The sequence below is a fragment of the Heterodontus francisci genome, chromosome 41, assembly GCF_036365525.1.
Source record: "Heterodontus francisci isolate sHetFra1 chromosome 41, sHetFra1.hap1, whole genome shotgun sequence".
In the NCBI taxonomy this organism is placed as follows: Eukaryota; Metazoa; Chordata; class Chondrichthyes; order Heterodontiformes; family Heterodontidae; genus Heterodontus; species Heterodontus francisci.
The window spans coordinates 35,079,011-35,096,655 of record NC_090411.1 but is presented as its reverse complement, the minus strand read 5'-3'; the positions used below and the strand labels follow the sequence as shown (position 1 = coordinate 35,096,655).

At 44.3% G+C, this 17,645-nt stretch overlaps 1 protein-coding gene across 2 annotated transcripts in view; it reads right to left on the bottom strand.

Annotated features, from left to right (window-relative positions):
- Window positions 1–1,607: 1,607 nt before the first annotated feature.
- The window catches only part of LOC137353477 (epsin-2-like), a 29,038-nt gene continuing 13,000 nt past the window's right edge, over window positions 1,608–17,645 (bottom strand). The window contains exons 6-10 of one of the 2 annotated variants that reach the window (XM_068019803.1): window positions 15,805–15,958; window positions 13,818–13,967; window positions 8,293–8,403; window positions 6,746–7,000; window positions 1,608–6,517 (exon numbers count right to left, since the gene is read on the bottom strand). In XM_068019803.1, coding sequence (XP_067875904.1) covers window positions 6,237–6,517; window positions 6,746–7,000; window positions 8,293–8,403; window positions 13,818–13,967; window positions 15,805–15,958 — 951 coding nt within the window. In that variant the 3' untranslated portion in view covers window positions 1,608–6,236. The remainder of the gene's footprint in view (window positions 6,518–6,745; window positions 7,001–8,292; window positions 8,404–13,817; window positions 13,968–15,804; window positions 15,959–17,645) is intronic. The other variant, XM_068019804.1, reaches the window with a different exon arrangement.

The window sequence follows — 17,645 nt, the reverse complement described above, 5'->3', positions numbered from 1 at the left end:
GACAGCCTAGATTAAAATCACCAGGGAAAAGCATTATCAAAAAAGATTTCCTTTTCTAAAATAAAAAAGCCACAAAGAACACACGCAGTACTGAACATAGGACAGGTTCACAATTTTATTTTTGCAGGTACAGCTATTCTGGCCAAAGTGGTTTAATACTTTTTCTTAAAAAAAACAAAACTGTTGGCTATCTACAGTAAAAGGTGATGAGGACTGTAGCAAAGATTTGGCTGCCCAAGTATTGCCTGTACAAATAGCCAGTGTGCAGGGCAGGAGATTAAGTTTGGTTTTAAATCCCACACAATTACCGCTTAAAGCTGCTGCTCCACAACCCACATACAGTTCTTCAACTTGCACCAGTATGGCAGTTGGCTTTGTCTGACATTAACTGCTGTTGCAAGGTGAAAGGGCAGCAGGCAAACAGTGCAAAGGAACAGTACCATTTGATTTTTATAACTGTTGTTATTTAGGAGTAGGCAATGCCCAACACACATTACAACAGTCGTCTCTGGTCCATCCCTCATAATCACAAAACAACGGCAAAGCTGCTGGGCACCGAATGACACATTTGCTACAGTCCAGAAATATCAGATCAAATGCAACAGTACTAAAACATTAACTACACTGTACAGCATCACTAGTACTGAGTGTAAACAATCTTCCCAAAATACTGACAGTATCTAACAAAACAATGTAATGGGGACCAGGAATAAACCAGTTCTTATACAATTCCACATGCATAGTTTGTATATGGACACAGCAGGTCTAAATCATAAACTGTGTCAGGTAAGAATAAATGATTCTCGCACCCGAGGTTACTATAGGATAAATATATTTATACATTAAATACTCATGAATAATAAATTAATAATGCATATGGTACACTACAAATAAATTCTTTGGACATCTAATTTTACCAATGTCTAAAATGAAAGGGACCTGTTCACCCGTGAGTGTGATTGGGATTCCCATCTCTGGCCCGGCTCACTATTCTTTATCTGCAAACTCAAGACAGCAAACTATTTGATCAGATGAGAGGGAAGCATCAGGGGCTGCGAGTCTGACCCAGGGCTCCGCCAACATGGAAATCCAAGGTGACCTTTGCATCCACCTGGCCCGCCACACTATCCCAACATGCTGCCCAGGGAGGGATCAGCTAATGCACACCAGGAAGCTGGGGGTCCTCTGGCCTGTACAATTCACACTCGGCCATCAGAGCAGCTTATACCAGCAGGCTTGACCATCAGCTGTTTTCAACATGGGCAAGGTGTTCTCAGTCATCTCCATCTGTGCAAACCCCACACCAAAAATAAATAATTTACATGGCACCAGATGCCCAGGTCCCTTTAAATGCTGCAAAATTTACAAAAATAAAATACTGAACACAGCTTGTAAACCAGTGCAGTGTGAGAAATAAACAAAGGTAGGGAGCAGATTTTCAGACAGAGTGCCTCATTGTTGCTTTACTGAGACACTCGTAGATCAGACACCAACATGTAGCAGAGAAACAGATCACCAGACAAGATAAAATACATCAAGGGGCACCTCATGGGTCAGCAATCAGGGATGGAACAGGAACAATTAATTTTCATAGAAAGAGGCGTGCATTTATATAAAAAAATTTTTATTATACTACAGGGAAGACGAGGGACTCAACACTCCAAAACAGCCTGAAAGCTGAACAAAACTATCCTTTACCAGACTGGAATTAACCATGCATGGCTCAAAGTTCAGTTAACGTTATTTTTGTTTCTTTTCATAGGAAGCAGACAGATAATCCTGGCTTTGCTTAAGTACCAATTGTGTTGCAAATGCACAATACAGTGACTGCTTCAGTCTCCCACAACATTCAACCTCCCAAAATATACAACTCATTATAAAAAGGAGTGTTGGTTTCGTGCTTTTACATCCCTTTCATCTCACCTGCTGTCCAGTACATTTGCAGTCTAATTTCAAGCACTGTTCTCCACCAGCCCTGCCTTCCATTGCTGGATTTTAAAATCTCCTCTTGCTGCATTGATTCTGCTGGACTGTTTCCACATTCCAATCAGCACAGGGAGTCAGGGGAAGGAGTTTTTCTATTTAAACAGCAGAACCAACAGTTGCCAGGGTGTGCTTCCATCGAGTCAGGCTCTGGCAATGGTGTGTTCAAATAAGAAAGAAACTTCACATCCGACATGACTCAATCATTTCTGGACACTTAATCCCCCGTGGTCTTCAGAACAAAGAAACTCAAACCTTCAACATTTTAATTTTTTGTGCGAATTTTGCACTCATTAACTTGAGGGATGTTGTGCTGGGAAACAGAATATCTTCCGATTTTGGGCACCTAATGTTAGCATTCACCCCAGGGAAGGTACAGCACGGGGTTAGATACAGAGTAAAGCTCCCTCTACACTGTCCCCATCAAACACTCCCAGGACAGGTACAGCACGGGGTTAGATACAGGATAAAGCTCCTTCTACATTGTCCCAAATATTCCCAAGGCAGGTACATCACAGGTTTAATTAGAATAAAATACCTGTGGTCAGCGCCTCAAACCAACCAAGAACCAGTGAAACATTTCCCACACTGGCCACCTCGGTCTGAATGTCAACTAGCACCAACTCAAAGGTGAAAGATCAGCGTTTAACCCAATGCATCACCCAATCCCGCAGTTAAGAGTTTTTAGGGGAACAAAGGACGCACCTCCTTCCACAGTCATAACCCCAGAAATCTCAGATGATTAAGTGTTAGATATGGAATTACTTTTAGAAAGTCTGAGGCTCCATTTACCTTGGGAATTAAAACTGGAGGGCAGACTGTCAAATTTGAACTTAAAAGCAGAGAAGTCCAATCTCCTGCTGTGAGCAGCACACAGCATCACTCAGAGGCTGCCGTTTGGGACAGCGAGCAGGGCACAGGCAGTAGTAGGAGGGATATCTGTACCTGGGAGTGAATGTACCTCACAATTAGAACCCTGGTGTGAGCATGGGAAAGGAATAAAGAAATTCAACATTAAACATGGTCACAAAAGCATTTGTAAATAAATGTAGTGTCAGTCAGAATATAAATACAAGAATACGTCTTCAATGTCAGATATTTAAAATAACTGCACTAAAACTGCATCGAGGTTAATACACATTTTGTGCTGTTAGTGTTACTCAGTTTCACCCAGGATTGCACATTTCTGTGGAGAAGTACTGAAGTTCCCTTGGACACTTGTACCCAGAGAATTGCCAGTCACTGCTCCAGTAACACAAGTAATAAAACCAGGTCAGGCAGCTCAGAATACTGACAATTCCAGTGTCGAACACCACGCTCTATAGTTTGCCGGAAGGCATGTAACGTTCTGTACACAGAGACCATTAATAATGCAGAGGGATTTTGTACAGGAACCATTAATACTGCATAGGGTTAGTGTAGACAGAGATTTGTTAATACTGCTGAGGATATTTAATTCTCTGAGGCAGAATTTGAGTTCTTTCCGGGTTGCAAGCTCCATGTATTTGGTCTGGACAAAAATTATAAAAGTAATTTTCACTTCACTGGTAATCTCTTTTCCAAAAGGTTTTTTTTTTAATCCTAGGGACTGGCATACACTCAGAATTAAAATATCCTAATTAAACTGTATAATTCATTTTGTAATAAAAGCTGGCTGTAATTTTGTCTTACTATAATTTCAGACAAGGGTCACTTAAAACCTGTAAACCTTACACCCTGATCGCAAAGGTTAAATGCAGTGAAACAGTTTCTCAAATTGTTGAGAACGTTAAAACAGGTTCAAAAGTCTCCACTGGACTCTTCGCCCAATCCTTGTCCTGCACAATCATTAGTGTTTGTAAACTTCAAAAACATTCCAGACAATCCTTAACTAGACCTCACTAAAACTGTTCATCTTGTAGCCCCACTCGAGAAGGGAGGGGAGGGGAGGGGAGGGGGGGATCCCTTCAAGATACTGAGGGGGTGTGGGAAGAGAAACGGGGAGCAGAGGAAATCAGGGCTGAACTTTCCAATTGACAGAACTGAAGTGAAACCTAAAAAAAAAAACACATTTGACCTGAACATTTCAGTAGGAAAATACTACTTTAAAAAGCATCTGGCAGGGGGGCATCACTGAACCGAAGCGGAACTTTGGGCCCAGTGTAGAAGAGCAGTCACTGACTTTGGGAAGGCTGGCTAGCACATGTGCGTGCAGACAACCACATAACCTGGTCAAAACATAGCGCCAAGATAGTGCATTTCCTTTTCACGGATGACAGTAGAGAGGTCTGCAGAAGTACAGACTGACTTCTTATCTCATACCACTTAGGAGGTTAGGAGGAACGAGCCAGTCTGTGAATTGGTAAATTCTCCAAACTTTCTAACTCTGGAATATATTAATTACAAATTTGCAGACAATTTATTTTTAACCTTCCAAGTGTGTTCAACAGAAACCAGGGGTGTGTCTTATGCCAACTGCTGAAAGCATTCACCACCAACAATGACACCAGTACTGTTCATGCCCAAGAAGTTGCCAGGCACAAATGACTGGCCGGGGAGAGTTGGGCCACTTGTTTCCAGACCTATCAGCACAGCCCTCTGAACCACTCAAAGATTAAATACTTTGTTCACTTTCCTGAGCAGCATGATGATCAGAGTTATTCCAGTAAACTAACTGGTGTTCCAAATATTGCATTCTGCGACTCCCATCAGTTTGACAGTAAAGGCCCACTCCCACCGAGTCAATGGTTTTGACCATGATGTTCCCCATTTTTGATGGTGAAATGAATCATTCTGAGCAAGGTCATGAGAGGATGAGTCCACTGACAAACAGATGGTGGGGGGGGGGGGGGGTGGGTAGAGGGCTTTGGGTTGGAGTGAGAGGGGAACCACATCTGTGCAGGATGTATTATCTCTCAACACTATCATCATGGCCTGGGTCCAGTTACTTGAGCCAACACAGAATATATCGGTTAGTAAACGTATGACCGCAACAAAACGTAAACACATTTAAAAATAAAAATAAAATCTCAATCCTGACAGGAAGCACTGGGTAACAGCAGACAGACTCCAGTACTGAGCTGTAAGATCTCAATACAGGCTGCGAGACCACAGCAATCAGCAAGAATTCAACAGTTTGCAACAGGCGACTGATGGAGGAGGTAACGGAGCAACACACATCTGCAATCCAGCTTGCTCAAAGTGACAAAGAAACCTCAAAACCTCCAGTATGTGAAAGATGTATGCAGGCAACTCCTTTAGGAAACTCTGTAGCTACTCAACTGAGATAGCATCACCAGCTGATGGGACCAGAGTTCCATGCAGCAACGCAATTACAATGAGGGGAAAGGTGGGGGGTGCATAATCAAAGCTTCAGAAGGTGTGGAAATAACCCAGGTCCATTGTCTTGTAGGATGTGAGATGACATTCAACACCCAGTAACAAGCCAACACGAGGACAGGAGGCTGCAGACACAGCGAAGCATTTATTCAAAGCCAGTGACTGCAGAACTGATCAGGAACAGCGTGCAGCGAAAACCAACAGACCTGGGCGGGGCTTGAGGAATCCAGAAGCTTCCTTTTGGGAACGGATATGCAGTAATGCACGACACTCTCCCTGTGAAACCCACACATTTTCCACCAGTGAAAGCTCACTGGTGAATGGAGGAGCCGAGTGACTGGGATCAGACAGAAGGCCCTATGAAATGGGGTTCTTGACGTTAGGTGCAGTGTTTGCGATGGCGAGTTTGCTGTCGCTCGACTGTTGGTTAAAGTCACAAAACAACCAGATGCAGAATTGAATGAAGCCTCAGGCCCAACCGCCACTCCAGTGGTAATTTAGCACCATAAAAATGACCCAACTTTCCCCCACCCCCACAAAGACAGCCAGTATTCAGGTGGTGGAGGCTGGGGAATTTGTGTTACTGGGTGGATGTGTCAGTCAGGGTCCCCACCAGATGCCAACACGGCCATGAAGTAACGGTGGAAATGCAAGTTATTTCTGCATCTCTACATTTGCCTAATTATCACAGCAAGCTGTGAGCAGCTTCCACATTTGAGAGGCTCTTAAAACTTACTGAACAGCTAAATCAGACACTGCTCAGTCCAGAATGGGCGAGTTATTAAACACAAACAGAATCCTGGGCACCTTTCTTGTATCTTAATGCCACTTTCACAACTGTCCAAATGGAAGAACTCAGGATATTTCCGTACTCGAATCGTACAGAGGGAAGAGAATTACAAAACAGATTAATTAAACACGAGCTGAGACAGAGATCATAATAAAAATGGGTTAGTGGAGCTTGCAGTCTGGCCAGGGGCAGGAGGGGCTGCCATGGTAACGTAGGTCGACCCCATCACTCCTTGCACGCCGGTGCTTTGTGGCATGCGCATCATGGGCACGGTTACCATGGGAGCAATCCCAACCCCGGGCATTGTGGAGAAGGAAGCACCGCTCACATTCACAGGTCCAAATGGAGTCTGGGTCACGGCCATCATGGAGCTGGTCACCTGTGCCGGAGTGCTGTGGAATGGGTTTGCCGATGCAGCAGGTGCACCTGTGGGGAGACAGAATTCAGTCAAAATTCAGGGGGGAAAAAAAAGACAATTCCTCTAAACCCCCACTGTGGCAAACCCCCTCAGCCTTTGCCTGCCTGTCTTCTGAATACATTGACTCTATTAAAGTCCAGTTCACACGGGCACCGACAGCCACTGGGCACCTCACCAAGCGACCAATGGGTGGGTTTACATTCTTCACGGAGCCAGGAGCAGAATGTGGTACTCACCCTGCACCAGGAAGGGGTTGGTGCTCACATTAGGGTGCGTCGTACGGGTAACGAGGGTGTCCAGATTTACCAGCGAAGCATTGGGGCCCAGGAAGGATTCGGGGTTCTTGTGCGTGGTCGGCTGGTGCTTGGGGGTGGGCATCTTGGAGGTCACCGTGCTCGACATGCAGGACATATCAAAGACGTCGGGGCAGTGCGCGACAGCGGACGTGGCTGGAGTGGTCAGACCATCACCCAGTACCTCAAACATGCCACCTGTGGAGGTCAGAGGAAACGAACGGGATTGTTTCTAAAGAAGTCACATCACTAACATGAAAATCTACCTGTTGTCATCACCTATCCCATCATAAAATCAAGACTGATTGAGGGCGAGCACACATCTCTGCATCGGTTTCAATGCTCTGCACTGTTGATGAATTCCCTCCCACAGTATTACCAGGAAATGCCAGCAAGATTTCAGCTCCCATCAGCTGCTGCACTCACTTCAAGGGGAAAAAGGCCGTATCTTCGAGCTCCATGTCAGGATTCGAATGAATAAATTAAACCTGTCCAGTTTACTCATAAATCACCGTCCTGGGGGATAAGGGGTTAAACTGAGGCACCATCCTCTTCTTGAGGAGGCTGTACTGGGAAAGGGATAGGCCTGGTATGGGACAGGGATGAGATTGAATGGGTCAAAGTCTTTTCTCCATCCCAGACTGTCTTGTGATCTTAAACCTTTCATAAAAAGGGAGAGATTGTCTCAAAGCTGCGACTATTCATTCCAACACAGGTCGACTGGGTTAGGGGCTGGATCAGGATCGCACTACACGCGAACACACACAAAATGCTGCATAACCCACTGTAAGGAAAGGACGGTTTAAGGATTTTCCCCTTGTTCTGCTGCGGGAGGAGAATCCTCCTGGGATACAGTTCAATGTGCGACAGCAGCTTTCCATCATCTCATCAAGGTAGCCTTCATGGGCCAACCCAGAATGTGTCAGCTGGTTGTTCAGGAAGTTTAGTAGCAGGGCAGAGGAACGGATATTCCAGCTGTGCCTGATCCAGTTTTCGCCTAATAATCACAAGCAAACACTTTCCAGCAGCTTTGACACCCCAGCATCCAGGAACAGGAACCTTGGACCCAGAGCTGCTGGTTGGCACCTTCCTTCCGCCACCTGAGCTGCTGTCAGCCAGCTCAATACAAACCAAGGATGGCTGAGTATCACAAGACATGCAAAGCACCCACTGGAGAGTTAGGAGTCATCAACTCTGCAATTCGATGCAGTGTGCAGCGCTATGGGGAAAGAGCCAGGGAGAGACACTAACTCAATAGCTCTTTCAAAGAGACGTCACAGGTAGGATGGGCCAAATGGTCTCCTTCTGTTCTTTAGGATTCTATGATTTAATTTCAAACACCCCACAGTGAGAGGAGAAACTCCGGGCTTAGACATTCTATTTGGACAACAGACCGACACGAACAGAGTAATACAGAATAAACCTATGTACCCTGATGTGCGAGTCTTGTAGGAAAAACATCCTGAATGTAACAAAGGAGGGAAGCTCACCGGTGCCCTGGCCTTCTGCTTTCCTAGGTGACCCTCGGAGATGGCTGAATGCGGAGAAATCATCAGTCACAGCTGCATCTGCAGCACTGAAAGAGTGGAAGGGGGGAGCCCCTGTGAAAGGGAGCAATTGAACAAACATTACCACGAGACAGCATACAGACCTTTCGCTGAAAACCAGTGCTTCAGATTCACAAACTTCGCCCTCACCAGTACGTACAGTAAGACGAGGGGTAGAAACCATGCTGGCTTCATGTGCCACCTGACTCAGTTCCCAATCTCCATTGTGCTGTTGTAGAAAGGAGAAAAGTGGCCGTGGACGCTCTCTTACACACACTGGGATATGGTTATGATACTGAACTAGTAATCCAGAGAATGTGAGCTCAAATACCACCATCGCAGTTTTGAGAAATTATTTTCAGTTTGAAGAAAAATTGGGAAATAAATAAAAGCTGGGATCAGTAAAAGTGACCATGAAGCTGTCGGTTGTAAAAACCCAACTGGTTCACTCATGTCCTTTAGGGAAGGAAACCTGCCGTTCTTATCCGGTCTGGGCCGATATGCGACTCCAGACCCACAGCAACGTAGCTTCGTCAGTTGACAACAGCATCCCAGGACTGAATATAGTCATATCAAAAAAAAAATGGATTGTGGAGCAACACTTATGGATGGGAGATAAGCTCAGCCACAACTGGCATAGGAATGGGAAGAGAAAAATGCGCCTTCTAATTAAGGGGGAAAACTCGCAAATATTACAGCAACCCAAAACGCTTCACATGCAAATGAACTGCTTTAAAGTGCAGTCTTAATTAAAAAGCAGGACCTCAAAGGTAGTAATCTCAGGATTACTTCCTGTACCACGTGTTAGTGAGTATAGGAACAGGAGAATAGACCAGATGAATGTGTGGCTGGAGAAATGATGTAGGAGGGAGGGATTTAGATTCCTGGAACATCAGGACCAGTTCTGGGGAAGGTGGGACCTGTACAAGCGGGACGGGTTACACCCAGACAGGACTGGAACCGATGTCCTCACAGGGGCGTTTGCTAGTGCTGTTGGGGAGGAATTAAACTAGAATGGGAACCTGAGCGGAGAGACTGAGGAGGAAACAAGGATAGAAATGAAAGACAGGAAACAAAAAGGCAAAAATGGAAGGCATAGAAATCAAGGACAAGAAACAAATAGGGCCATAGTGTGAAATAAGACGAAGATGACTAAGAATGTTAAAAAGACAAGCCTAAAGGCATTGTGTCTCAATGTGCAGAGTATTCACAATAAGGTAGGCGAATTAACCACGCAAATAGATTAAATGGATACGATATAGTTGCAATTACAGAGACATGTCTGCAGGGTGACCAAGGATAGGAACTGAACATCCAGGGGTATTCAATATTTAGGAAGGACAGGCAAAAAGGGAAAGGAGGTGGAGTAGCGCTGTTACTAAAAGAGGAAATCAATATAATAGTGAGGAAGGATATTAGCTCAGAGAATCCTGATGTGGAATCAGTATGGGTGGAGCTAAGAAACACCGAGGGGCAGAAAACATTGGTGGATGTTGTATATAGACCCCCAAACAGCATTAAACAAGAAATTAGAGACGCGTGCAATAAGGGGCAACTGTAATTATGGGTGATCTTAATCTACATATAGATTGGGTAAACCAAATTAGCAATACTGTAGAGGAGGAATTCCTGGAGTGCGTAAGTGATGGTTTTTTTTGGGCCAATACGTTGAGGAACCAACTAGAGAACAGGCCATCTGGGTATTGTGTAATGAGAAAGGATTAGTGAACAATCTTGTTGTGCGGGGTCCCTTGGGGAAGAGCGACCATAACATGATAGAATTTATTAAGATGCAGAGTGAGACAGTTGATTCCGAGACTAGGGTCCTGAATCTAAATAAAGGAAACTATGAAGGTATGATGCGCGAGTTGGCTATGATAGATTGGGGAATGATGTTACTTAAAGTGTTGACAGTCAATAGGCAATAACTAGCATTTAAAGAGCGCATGGATGAATTACAACAATTGTTCATTCCTGTCTGGTGCAAAAATTAAACAGAAAGGGTCGCTCAACTGTGGCTTACAAAAGAAATTAGGGATAGGAGGAGAAATACAAAATGGCCAGAACAAGCAGCAAACCTGAGGATTGGAAGCAGTTTAGAATTCAGCAAAGGACGACAAAGGGATTGATTAAGTAGGGGAAAATAGAGTATAAGAATAAGCTTGCAGAGAACATAAAAACTGACTGTAAAAGCTTCTATAGATATGTGAAGAGAAAAAGATTAGTGAAGACAAACGTGGGTCCCTTACAGTCTGAAACGGGGGAATTTATAATGGGGACAAAGAAATGGCAGACCAATTAAATACATACTTTGGTTCAGTCTCCACAAAGGAGGAAAGAAATTACCTCCCAGAAATGTTGGGGAACATAGGGTCTAGTGAGAAGGAGAAACTGTATGAAATCAGTATTAGTAGAGAAATGGTGTTAAGGAAATTGATGGGATTGAAGGCCGATAAATCCCCAGGGCCTGATAATCTACATCCCAGAGTACTTAAGGAAGCGGCCCTTGAAATAGTAGATGCATTGCTGGTCATTTTTCAAAATTCTATTGACTCTGGAACAGTTCCAACGGATTGGAGGGTAGCTAATGTAACCCCACTATTTAAAAAAGGAGGCAGAGAGAAAACAGGGAATTACAGACAGGTTGGTCTGACATCAGTAGTGGGGAAAATGCTAGAGTCCATTATAAAAGATGTAATAGCAGAGCACTTGGAAAACAATGACATGATCGGACAAAGTCAACATGGATTTATGAAAGGGAAATCATGCTTGGCAAATCTACTGGAATTTTTTGAGGATGTAACTAGTAGAATAGATAAGGGAAAACCAGTGGATGTGGTGTATTTGAACTTTCAGAAGGCTTTCAATAAGGTCCCACATAAGAGATTAGCGTGTAAAATTAAAGCGCATGAGATTGGGGGTAAGGTACTGAAATGGATAGAGAACTGGTTGGCAGACAGAAAGCAAAGAGTAGGAATAAACGGGTCTTTTTCCGAGTGGCAGGCAGTGACTAGTGGGGTACTACAGGGATCGGTGCTAGGACCCCAGCTATTCACAATATATATTAATGATATAGATGAGGGAATTAAATGTAATATTTCCAAGTTTGCAGATGACACAAAGCTGGGTGGGAGTGTGAGCTGTGAGGAGGATGCAGAAGAAGCTCCAGTGTGATTTGGACAGGTTGAGTGAGTGGGCAAATGCATGGCAGTTGCAGTATAATGTGGATAAATGTGAGGTTATCCACTTCGGTGGCAAAAACAGAGAGTCAGATTATCTGAACGGCGATAGATTGGGAAAGGGGTGATGGGTGAATGGGACTTGATGCGAGTTGCAGCGAGACCTGGGTGTCCTTGAGTACCAGTCGCTGAAAGTAAGCATGCAGGTGTAGCAAATGGTATGTTGGCCTTCATAGCGAGAGGATTTGAGTACAGGAGCAAGGATGTCTTGCTACAATTATACAAGGCCTTGGTGAGACCACATCTGGAGTATTGTGTGCAGTTGTGGTCTCCTTATCTGAAGGAGGATGTTCTTGCTATGGAGGGAGTGCAGCGAAGGTTCACCAGACTGATTCCTGGGATGGCAGGACTGACGTATGAAGAGAGATTGGGTTGATTAGGCTTGTATTCGCTAGAGTTTAGAAGAATGAGAGAGGATCTCATAGAAACCTACAAAATTCTAACAGGATTGGACAGACTAGATGCAGGAAGGATGTTCCCGATGGCGGGGGAGTCCAGGACCAGGGGTCACAATCTAAGGATAAGGGGTAAGCCATTTAGGACTGAGATGAGGAGGGATTTCTTCACTCAGAGATTTGTGAACCTGTGGAGTTCTCTTCCACAGAAAAGTAGTTGAGGCCAAATCATTAAATATATTCAAGAAAGAGTTAGATATAGTTCTTAGGGCTAAAGGAATCAAGGGATACAGGGAGAAAGCGGCAACAGGTTACTGAGTTTGGACAATCAGCCATGATCGTATTGAATGGCAGTGCAGGCTCGAAGGGCCGAATGGCCTACTCCTGCTCCTATTTTCTAGGTTTCTATGTTAACTCGCATCAAGTCCCATTCACCCATCAACTCTATGCTTACTGACCTATATTGGCTCTCGGTCAAGCAAAGTCTTGAGTTTAAAATTCTCATCCTTGTTTTCAAATCTTTCCATGGCCCCGCTCACCCCTCCCATCTCTGTAATGTCCTCCAGCCCTCCTCTAATTCTGGCCTCTTAAGCATCCCTGATTTTAACTGCTCCTCCATTGGTGGTCGCGACTTCAGTTGTCTAGGCCTCAGGCTCTGGAACACCCTCCCTAGACCTCTCCGCCCCTCTCTCCTCCTTTAAGACACTCCTTAAAACCTACCTCTTTGACCAAGCTTTTGGTCACCTGGCCTAATATTTTCTTTTGTGGCTCAGTGTCGTACTTTGTTTTATAATATTCCTGTGAAGTACCTTATAACATATTACATTAAAGGCGCTATATAAATATAAGTTGTAGCTGTTGTTTTGAACACAGCAAGATCCCACAAATAGCATTAGATGACTGACCAATTAATCCATTACAGGTAGTGTTGGCTGGTTGGTTTCCTTACATGACAACAGTGACGACACTTCAAAAGTACTTAATTGGCTGTGAAAAGCGCTTTGGGACGTCCTGAGGTTGTGAAAGCTGCTAAATAAATGCAATTCTTTCCATGATTGAGGAAAGATATGGGAACAGGGCAGAAGAGCTCCCTACTCTTTTCTGAATAGCTGAATGAACAGCCAGTTGACATAAATCTTACCCTTCAAAGCATTCACAAAATGTTGTATTGGATTACGAAAGGGTGCTAGATCTTCCCTCTCTGCTGCCTGCACAAGATAAGCAGCAGACTGTCAGCATACACCCTGCAGACACGTCCCTACATACGAACATATGAATTAGGAGCAGGAGTAGGCCACTCGGCCCTTCGAGCCTACTCTGCCATTCAATAAGTTCATGGCTGAACTGATTACTCCACATTTCCACCTTCCCCCGATAACCTTTCACCCCTTTGCTCATCAAGAATCTATCTACCTCTGCCTTAAAAATATTCAAAGACTCTGCTTCCACCTCCTTTTGAGGAAGAGAATTCCAAAGACTCACCACCCTCAGAGAAAAAATTTCTCCTCATCTCTGTCTTAAATGGGCGACCCCTTATTTTTAAACAGTGACCCCTTCCCACAAGATTCTCCCACAAGAGGAAACATCCTTTCCACATTCAGCCTGTCAAGGCCCCTCAGGATCGTATATGTTTCAATCAAGTCACCTCTCACTCTTCTAAATTCCATATACTACAAAAATAAAAAGCTGTAACTGTCAGTTCCAAAACCAAACCTCCATACAAAAAAAAAAACTCAAGTCAAGTTCATGTTAAATTTTTTAAAAACATGAATCGAGTTTAGTCAACAGGAATTTTCCTCTCCAGTGTTCTGTACACACCTCGATCACACCTTACCTGCAGGAGAGGTCGGAGCCCAGGGATCTCGGTCAGATGCTGCTGCTGCAACCGAGCCCCAAGGGTCTGCGTTCCTTGGTTTTTGTTCTCCCGAGGGACGGCTAGATGATCCCCACGGATCAGAGGAAGCGGCAGCCAGTCTGGAACCTGCTGCAAGAAGGATTAGCTCTTCAATGTACAGACTCGAGAAGTAAAAAGGCTTTCAGCTCAACTCAAGCAACAACCGTCAAGAACCATTAGTCGTGGGAACAAATTACACCAAAATGGAGGATGACTGAGCAGAGCTTGCAAGGCCAATTAAATCAAGAGACATTTTCAGTCATTAGCTGTTATATCCAGGGCACCTGCTGTCACTGCAAATAGACTGGGTTAAAAATGACAAATTGTGCATGTGACATGGGCCGCAGAGACAACCATTAATATATCCTCTCAAGGCGATTGTTTTTTATGAAGATCTCCTCATATCTCAAGCGTCTCTGTGCAATTCAATCACTGCAATGTAGGAACCAGGTTACCTACACCACCACCCACAAATTGCAAGGAAATAAATGAACAACCAGTCAATCCATTTCCCGGTGGTCGTGGTGGTTGATTGACCAGGACAATGGGAGAATCTCCAGCTATAAAAATAGTGCACTGGATCTTTAACAGCCAATTTTACTATCACAACAGCCCGGTCGCCACAGGCAATAATGCAGTACTCCAGCAGTAAAACAATGGAGTGTTGAACACATAGCATTGACTGATGCAGTGCTGGGTGACACTATTCTGGTGGTTTAAGTGGAGATTAAAGATGCCATGGCACTACTCAAGATATTCTATACAGAGTTTAGTCTTGATAGGGGGTTTCCACTAAACTCTAGATTCTCAGATAGCATTGCCTCCATGCAGGACAGATATACACGTCAGAATTAAAAAATCTTCAGCAGCTTAAATAACCTTGGGTGTGCGTTCAGTGCAATGTCAAAAGATGAACAGTGCCTCCTGATCCTCAGGACACAGCCTGGAGTGTTGAGGGAGCTTGGCGGGATAAGGGCATTGGCACCCAGTTTGTCACAAGTTGGTCGTGCAGCTGAGCCACCCTCAGCTCTTCAGTACCCGAGCAGACGCTGACCGGTTTAAGCCTCGAGCATTGCCAGTCACTTTGATCTGCCTGGTGCAGCTGCTGCCCAGCCTCGGTGATGGCTCATCGGGACAACAAATTGTACCTGGAGGCATTTCCTCTCCAATTAAGAACATCCATTGTTCCACAGGCCATCGCTCCATAAATTATGCTGATCACAACTGCAGCATTTAAAGGCAGTCAAGATAAACAGTGCTTCCTCCTCAAAATGACTGAACCCACATGGAAACAAAGACTTCCATAATGCCATTACCAAAGCCAGAGCTTCCAATCCAGAAATGAGGTTCTTCAACAGTCGGGAGTAGAACATTTTATAGGTCTTACCTTTTGGACAGGCAAGTTCAGGAATAAAGAACACCGTGAATACAGTATTCCCCAATGTAGTCCTGTCTGCTAAAATTATGTTGAAATTCTGACCCAGCGACCATTATCCTTCCTCTCTCCTTTGAAAGCACCATGTCACACTGGGGTACTATTCCCAGCCTCTCTCCGATGCCCTAGCGCTGCCGCAAGTGGCAATTCACACACTAGTAAAGGGAGGCAGGCAAGCCAACAGTGCCAAGAATCACAACAAAGCCAGAGCAGGAGCTGATTCTGCTCTCCCCCCCCCCCCCCACCACCCCCACCACCATCCAGAAACAATCAGGCCCATTGTAACACTCCCACTACTGCCCCTTCAGCCAAGATCTGCTGGCTCAGCAATGAACCCTTACTGATCATGTGATTTAGTTTAACACTAGACATTACAGTTACTAACCAAGCTATCAGGATTTTCTGGTTACAGATTATTCGGTGACTCAGCACAGGTGTCGTCACATGCAAAAGCAAACAGGCACAAGTCAAAACAACCCCAACAGATCTTACCCATCTGCTTCCAAGGATCAGTGGACACTGGACGGGACACAGCTGCCCATGGGTCAGGTTTGGCAGTGGACGCTGATGGCAATGGTGTTCCCCAGGGATCAGGTTTGTGTGTCAGGGGAGATGGTGTGGAGTCTGTCAGATCCAGCAAAGCGGTCTGTAAAAGTAGACCACAAAAGAACACATATTTAACTTATCTAGATGATTCTTAAACTTTTAAGCTTTTTCCCTGCCTGTCCTTAGAGTCATGTCTTTGTAACCATTATAAATTCCTGGTCCCATGTATAATGGAATTACATCTTCGAGTCAGTGACACCGCTATAGTACCTCAGTTTCCAGTCTCTCAGCTCCTCAGCCTGTTCTGAGGTGAAACTCCTCAACTCCAACCTGCTCTGCCTCCCAAACTGCTGAGAGTTTTGCTATTTAACTATAAAGAACGCGAAATCCAGGTATGACACAAAAATAAGTACAAAATGTCCGGCTTTTAAATTAAGGACTGAATTACATCTGTGTGTTCTGGTCTAATTACCCTTTATTGTCCAACCCCAGCTCAGCTGAAGACTACAGTTGGTCCTGATTTATGTGTACAACACAGGCTTGGTGCAGCATAAACACTAGCATAGACCAGCTGGGCTGAATGGCCTGATTCTGTGCTATAAATTCTATGTCACTGAACATATAGTTCAAAAACTTCACCCATCGTCACACTTCACTGAAACCCCTGCGACACTGCGTGCATAAAGTCTCATTTTCATCTTTAAACTTCCTTCAATAATGAAGCAATTCCATATCAAAAACCTTTCAGTGCTGTTTACATTTGGGTCAGTGTGGATTTATGACCCTCTCCAGCATAGAATCTATTGTGGCACTTCAGCACAGTACTGAGAGAGTGCTGTACTGTCAGAGGTGTCCTATCTACTTACTCTACTTGTTAAAGATCCCGTGGCATCGGCCAAAGGGCAGAGAGTTCTCTTGGTGCCCAGACTATCAAAAACAGATTTAACTTGTCACACTACTGCATGACAGTTGGTGGAAGGTCACTGACCTAGAACAGTTGCTGCAATTGCTGCATGATTAACTCTGCGACACAGCAATATTGTGTTTAATGCAATTATCATTCCAATGTCTTCCCAGCTACCCAGTAGCTAAAGGACTAGACAGAATAGAATGTGAATGTAAGCTAGCAAAAAATATAAAAACGGACTGTAAAAGCTTCTACAGGTACATAAAAAAGAAATTTTTGGCTAAGACAAATGTGGGTCCACTATGGGGAATAGAGAAATGGCAGAGAAGCTAAATGATTACTTCACTGAGGAAGATACAAGAAATCTCTCAGAATTAGAGATCCCAGGGATTAGGGGGAATGAGGAATTGAAGGAAATTAGTATTAGTAAGGTTGTATTGGAGAAATTAATGGGACTGAAAGCTGATAAGTCCCCAGGACATGATATTCTACATCCCAGAGTGTTGAAAGAGGTAGCTATGGAGATGGTGGATGCATTGGTGATCATCTTCCAAAATTCTATAGATTCTGGAGCAGTTCCTGCAGATTGGAATGTCACAAATGTCACCCCACTATTTAAGGGAGGGAGAGAAAATGGGGAATTACAGACCTGTTAGCCTTACATCAGTCATTGGGAAAATGCGAGAATCTATTCTAAAGGATGTGATAAATGGACACTTGGATAATAATGATCTGATTGGGCATAGTCAACATGGATTTATGAATGGGAACTCACATTTGACGAACCTGTTTAAGGGTTTTTTGAGGATGTTACTAACAGAATTGATAAAGGGGAGTTGGTGGACATGGTATACTTGGATTTTCAAAAGACTTTTGAAAG